General features: G+C 45.0%; 2 protein-coding genes across 2 annotated transcripts; one reads left to right on the forward strand and one right to left on the reverse strand.

Annotated features, from left to right (window-relative positions):
• Nucleotides 1-706: 706 nt before the first annotated feature.
• LOC133001562 (tubulin beta-1 chain) lies at nt 707-3,272 on the forward strand. Its single transcript, XM_061071169.1, has 4 exons — nt 707-830; nt 1,710-1,818; nt 1,915-2,025; nt 2,108-3,272. The coding sequence occupies exons 1-4, from the start codon at nt 774-776 to the stop codon at nt 3,166-3,168; spliced, it is 1,338 nt and encodes a 445-aa protein (XP_060927152.1). The 5' UTR covers nt 707-773; the 3' UTR covers nt 3,169-3,272.
• Nucleotides 3,273-3,344: 72 nt separating this feature from the next.
• bcl2l16 (BCL2 like 16) lies at nt 3,345-5,255 on the reverse strand. The gene is made up of 3 exons (XM_061071170.1): nt 5,204-5,255; nt 4,524-5,117; nt 3,345-3,920 (listed from the first exon to the last, which is right to left on the reverse strand). Exons 2-3 carry the CDS (start codon nt 5,004-5,006, stop codon nt 3,792-3,794), a joined length of 612 nt encoding a protein of 203 aa, XP_060927153.1. The 5' UTR covers nt 5,007-5,117; nt 5,204-5,255; the 3' UTR covers nt 3,345-3,791.
• Between the last annotated feature and the right edge of the window lie 1,144 nt (nt 5,256-6,399).

Consider the following 6,399-nt stretch of genomic DNA (forward strand, 5'->3'; position numbering starts at 1 on the left):
CTCTGCACAGCGTGTCATTTTATACACATTAAGTTTAAGCCTTACATTGGGGCTGCATGCTTGTAAGTAATATTCATACATTAGAATGAACCAGGAATGCGTGAGATTCTCCTGAGGGTAAACCTAAAGCAGCCGCAGCAGCTCCTCTCTGAGCACTGACTGCAGCACAGGGTCTGACGTGTCCATTGTGCTGCTCTGTGATGAAAGTCTGAAGACTACAGGCCTAACCAGCACATGACTGGAAATCAGTGTTGTAGCATGAGCAGAGGCAGGGCCTGTGTCATTGCGACAGTTTCCGCTGATGAATCCTCTCGCTGACAGCTGCATCCTGTTCGCCACGTCGGCTGTGGCTAGCGAGCAGTCCACTGGGATTGGGATCAGGAATTTGATTCAATACTTGAATAAAAAACGTTTCTCTGTGTACGTCTACAGCTTCGATGCGGCAGTGCAGTGCAGAACATGGTGTGATGTCAGCGTCGTGAATCTATTCCGCCATGTTGAGGAAAGTAGGTCTACGTCTACAGATTAGTAGTCACGCGTTACAGATGACTGTGACTGACAGACTGTCTGGTCCAATGGCAGATGAGTCTCAGAAGATTTGATTGGTCCAAATTTGTGTCTGTAAGAAATCCTTCCGCGGATCAGCCAATAGGCATTCGAGTGGCGCAGAAAAGGCGGGTTCTATTCTAGTATAAAGCGGAGGGTTGAGCCGGGCACCGTGCACAAAGAAGTTCAAGTCGTCTGTGTCTGAGACTCACCAAACCGCTGCGAAAATGAGGGAAATCGTCCATCTCCAGGCCGGACAATGCGGGAACCAGATTGGTGCCAAGGTTAGTGAAACCCTTTTTATCACTGGAGTCCTGAACTGAGTCATTTTACTAAAAGTGAAATGTGTTGTGCTGTATTTCTGAGTGTGTGTGTGTGTGAGCCGCTGCTTTGTGTCCATACGCGTCCCTGAAAGCCACACCCTGGGAAGATCGATGTGTGCTACTTAGGGAACAATGGGCGTTAAACGTTAGATCTACACTCGGTGACTTTTTGGTGCCGTTTGAGCACCCCAATTTTATCGAAAAGTGGACCAAATAAAGCCATTTTAACTCAATTTTGACATGTTTTTCAAATTTCCATTGAAATCACTTAGTCCATCCTTTGTAAATTCATCAGATGATTTAGTGACCGTTTAAAAGCCATCTGAACAATATCGGTGGGATAAATTAGGATATTTTAATTCATTAAAACCGTTACTCAAGGTAGCGCGATGCGAAAAAGGAAGTGAGGGTTTTGTTTCATAAGAATGACAGAGTTCTCCAGTCCTGTAACGCATTCGCTCGTTGTGTGTTTTTTGTGCTGATAAAACGTGTTTGCACCGGTACCAGGAGAAATAAAGGCTCTTTTGTCTTGGAGCGCAGCTGCGGCTCAGCCAGGCCCTCCTAGCAGCGCAGTCTGAACTGCGCCTGCTCTGGGCGGAGTTGGCGGCTAGTGACGTAACGAAGAATTTCAAACTCGTAACCCATGAGTCTCAGCCAATAGGGGGTGAAGGCGCGCGCGCCGAAGGGAGCGTGGCGGGATATTGAGATGGTTAAATAACAACTTTGATAAATATGAATTTAAAAAAAAAAAAAACGGGAAAAATCACAGCTGTTCTGGTGGATGAGCGTGACTTGGTCATGTATGTTTTCCTCAGTTAACAAGGTCTTTTTCTCTTCTAGTTCTGGGAGGTCATCAGTGACGAGCACGGTATTGACCCAACTGGAACCTACCATGGAGACAGTGACCTGCAGCTGGACAGGATTAACGTGTATTACAATGAGGCCTCAGGTTAGTGTCTCTCAGTCTTCATTTTACAGGACTAAAGTTGGGTTAGGGTTAGCGTATGTCAGACGTGACATTTTCTCTCTCGTCCTGATTTTGCAGGTGGTAAATATGTTCCCCGTGCTGTGCTGGTGGATCTGGAGCCGGGCACCATGGACTCTGTGAGGTCCGGACCTTTTGGCCAGGTCTTTAGGCCAGACAACTTCGTATTTGGTAAGATTTCCTTAAATGTGTATTTTCATTATGATGCAATGTTAGTTCGGCAAAAGCTTAATCTTTAATTCTTCCCTTACAGGCCAGAGTGGTGCTGGCAACAACTGGGCCAAGGGTCATTACACGGAAGGTGCAGAGCTGGTGGACTCTGTCCTGGATGTGGTGAGGAAGGAGGCAGAGAGCTGTGACTGCTTGCAGGGCTTCCAGCTCACACACTCTCTTGGTGGGGGCACTGGCTCAGGTATGGGTACTCTGCTCATTAGCAAGATCCGTGAAGAATACCCCGACCGCATTATGAACACCTTCAGCGTGGTGCCCTCCCCCAAAGTATCAGACACAGTTGTTGAGCCCTACAACGCCACACTATCAGTCCACCAGCTTGTTGAAAACACAGATGAGACCTACTGCATCGACAATGAGGCCCTCTACGACATTTGTTTCCGTACCCTCAAACTCACAACTCCCTCGTACGGAGACCTCAACCACCTGGTCTCTGCCACCATGAGCGGTGTCACCACCTGCCTCAGGTTCCCTGGGCAGCTCAACGCTGACCTGCGCAAGTTGGCTGTAAACATGGTGCCATTCCCCCGTCTGCACTTCTTCATGCCAGGCTTTGCTCCCCTCACAAGCCGAGGCAGCCAGCAGTACCGATCGCTCACTGTGCCAGAGCTCACCCAGCAGATGTTCGATGCCAAGAACATGATGGCTGCCTGCGACCCACGTCATGGCCGCTACCTGACAGTGGCTGCCATCTTCCGTGGCCGCATGTCCATGAAGGAAGTGGATGAGCAGATGCTGAATGTACAGAACAAAAATAGCAGCTACTTTGTAGAATGGATCCCCAACAACGTGAAGACCGCAGTCTGTGACATTCCTCCCCGTGGCCTCAAGATGGCAGCCACCTTCATTGGCAACAGCACAGCCATCCAGGAGCTGTTCAAGCGCATCTCTGAGCAGTTCACTGCCATGTTCAGGCGCAAGGCTTTCCTCCACTGGTACACCGGAGAGGGTATGGATGAGATGGAGTTCACCGAAGCAGAGAGCAACATGAACGACCTGGTGTCCGAGTACCAGCAGTACCAAGACGCAACTGCTGAGGAGGAGGGAGAGTTTGAGGAGGAGGGTGAGGAGGAGCTCGCCTAAAGTCTTCCATCTGCTGTTATCAAAAATTGTTTTGTCTTGTAACATGTATGTTTTTCAGTGTTCTCTCTGCTGTTGGAATTAATAAAAGTTCAACATACGGCAAATTGTCTGTTTTTAATGACTGTGCATTCCGATACAGACCTAATTATCATGTACAGATGTAAAGGATTGGCAGATGCATGGTTACATAAAGATGGAGGCAGTTAAAGTAATATTGCCCAGATATGTTTACTTGAGCGTGTACTCTTAAAGGCTTTATTTACTTAAGTAGTTCTCAGCGCTTTACTCTGGTCTGGAAATGCAGAGTGCCATTTCCAAAGTAGTCAACAGACCCAAACCATAAATCCAACCTCAATAACTAGACTATTCAACAGCGATGGGTGATGCATAATATCAAATTACATAATGTCAGGTCTAAGTCCATGAATTGCTGTGTAAACATGATAAGCTGGCATTTGACTGTTGGAATGGCTTGATACTACTTGTGTTACACAAGGATATGAAAGGGTGCAGATATGTTTGTTACCTGAATAAGGTTTCTGTACAATTTAAAGAAACTACAATGCTCTCAGAGGACAGCTAAGTAGCACTTCCTGATGGTGAACAGCAGGGGGCAGTGCTGGTTAAGCCATTCTTTTCCACAGAAGGTAGGTGATGATGCTTGAGGCCAGTGCCAGCAGTGTCCAGCAGCACACTCTCTTCACCTGACCCTCCAAATGCTGCTTCTCCCCAAAGCGTGACACGAAGCCACTCTGTCAGACAGAAATAAAAAGATTTCACCACAATACATAAAGTGATAGTAGGATGTGTTCTATACAGAGGGAACACCATTAAACATGGGGAAGCATTCTTATTTAGATAAGACGTGAAGGAACTGCAGAAATTGCCAGTTGATTTGGTTTCAAATGATCTACAAACCAATTACACAAAAACAGCTTTGTATTTTGTACAATTGAGTTTCAATACAACTCTGTCAACATTTGTAATAGCATGTTGTCTGAAAAGGATGTTGATGTACAAGGTTGGATTATTAACCAATTAATACAGGCTGTAAAAAAGTGTATAATGTGTGGCACTTAGTTTTTGGTCATTTGTGAATAGAACATGTTATATTTTTGGCAGGATTTTGTATCACACTAATTACATAACCTTTATAATAACAACAATTATTAATACTATTAATACAGTATTTAAATTCATTTAAAGTAATAAATTGATTTTATTTATCAATTGAAATTTATCATGTTATAAGCAGGTGGCACGCAATGCACAGAAAGTAAGAGGGATTCAACATAGCGACACATTGTTTATGAGAATCATCTTCCTCTTCTCTATATTCACTTGTGAGCACTCACCCATCCTCCCCTGTCTCGTATGTCAGGGCAGATGACCCTCTGTACGTAGGCGCCCACACACTCCTTCAGCTGCGGCAAGACCCCCAACATGCCCCTCTCATGGCAATGCAGAGCCATCTGGCCAGCCAGCACATACACTGACAGCACAGCGCTCCAGGCCAGGTCCCTGCGGCGCCCCACAGGGACAGGCAGAAAGAAGTGCTCATCAAGGATGCTCATGAGCATAGGGCAGGCTGTTTTCTCCGTCACATCCTGGAAAACACGAGGCCAGCGTCTGAAGAAGATGGGGAAACGGTTGAGGAGCTCGTCCCCTGCATGGCGCAAGGCTGCAGTGCAGGCAGTAGGGGCATGACCCATGCTCCCATCTGCCCCCCCTCTGGTAATATAGTCGATGTAATCATGGGCCATCATAAATGCTTCTCTCACCAGTGGATCAGGACTGTCCAGGCCCTGTATGGCCTCTGGCTCCTCCGACTGACACATAGTCACCTCTGACCACTCAACTAACCACCAAGCTTTTTTCTCACTAGGTCTTAGCTGCCAGATTTCAATGCAGCAGAGCCAATCTCCATGTTACCTCCGTCTGTCATGGGGCTGTAGGGATACGGTGAAGTAAAAACTCACATTAGAATAGGGAGAAGGGGAATATAATGTCATATAATCAAGTATGTTCAACTCACCTACTCTTCATTATTACAAACAGACCAATGCGTAGGGAAGAGCCAGCAGGTTAAAGAGTTGAGGTCCGGAGGAGTGAGTCTGTTTGTGTTGCAGTCAGACTGGGTCAGCCCGTCCCCTCACCAGCTAAATATAGAGCCCTTGTTGGAAACGGACACTGATCTCCAACCTCATATGCACAGTCATAGCTGCTCCTGACAAACATTCCCATTCCAACACAAGCAGGAGGCTAAATAAAGAATAAAGCACAGCGAACCTGTACACCGAGGAGGAACAGGTTAACTTTACACTGATCAGAGAGCCAAAGATAGTTTTCTTTGAAAAAATTAAATTTTAATTTAGTTTTCCTTAACAAAAACACTAAAGGACAAACTTCACAAATCTGGGCCAGCAAAAGGTCAACCAACCAAACTAGCCTCCTGTATCCAGTGAAGCCAAATTAACATCACCACAAAAACTGCCCCTCAACCCGGGGAACATATATAGTGACTGATCAAGCCACTCAAAACACAAAAGGGGGGTAGATTTAGACATACTTATATTGAAAACAAACTACAGCCACAACATAACACCCCAGTATAAGGCCATGTAATATTAACTAAGGAACAATAATCAAACATAAATATCAAACAGTAGTCAAAGATTAACAACTAAAAATATAAATAAGGAAACAATGTCCCTCCCCATGATTACACCAGACATAGTGCAGTCCAATTAATGCTCAAAGCCATTTAAGGTTGTCTGCTGCAGCAGTATGTTGTATGAAACCAAAATCTGTGTCCAGTTATTTAATAAATGAAGTGTGTTGTATGAAACCAAATCTATTTGTCCAGTTATTTATCTGTGTTGTGCGTGAATGTGCAAAGAGAAACAAACTAAGCAAAAAGGAATTAAGAAAGGTTACCACCATGTTACTGAATGTGTGTGGTTGCTGGTGCGGCCATCACAAGAGTATTGAACTTTCCATAATTATTGTTTCAGCCACTGATTTTGTTACATTCAATGACCTTTAGGTTGACTGCAGCTTACTGCATTTACTAAGCTTAACCTGCAAAACATTTGTAGAAATGGTTGTTGTCATAATGCGATACCAGTGGTGAAAAGAAATTTAAACAAGAAGCCTGCTGAATAAGAGCAATTTTGAGGTACTTGTATTTTAACTTGTATTGTCTCTGCAAATCTGGCATTTTATACTTAA

Source organism: Limanda limanda, chromosome 5 (assembly GCF_963576545.1).
Source record: "Limanda limanda chromosome 5, fLimLim1.1, whole genome shotgun sequence".
Classification (NCBI taxonomy): domain Eukaryota; kingdom Metazoa; phylum Chordata; class Actinopteri; order Pleuronectiformes; family Pleuronectidae; genus Limanda; species Limanda limanda.

What these genes read in the sequence shown, in the direction of transcription:
- LOC133001562 (XM_061071169.1), top strand. Translation starts at nt 774, where the DNA reads ATGAGGGAAATCGTCCATCTCCAGGCCGGACAATGCGGGAACCAGATT. An exon ending in GGAACCAGATTGGTGCCAAG is followed by an intron (nt 831 to 1,709) that starts GTTAGTGAAACC and finishes TTTCTCTTCTAG; the next exon opens with TTCTGGGAGGTCATCAGTGA. An exon ending in GCCAGACAACTTCGTATTTG is followed by an intron (nt 2,026 to 2,107) that starts GTAAGATTTCCT and finishes CTTCCCTTACAG; the next exon opens with GCCAGAGTGGTGCTGGCAAC.
- bcl2l16 (XM_061071170.1), bottom strand. Translation starts at nt 5,006, where the DNA reads ATGTGTCAGTCGGAGGAGCCAGAGGCCATACAGGGCCTGGACAGTCCT. An exon ending in TACGAGACAGGGGAGGATGG is followed by an intron (nt 3,921 to 4,523) that starts GTGAGTGCTCAC and finishes TCTGTCTGACAG; the next exon opens with AGTGGCTTCGTGTCACGCTT.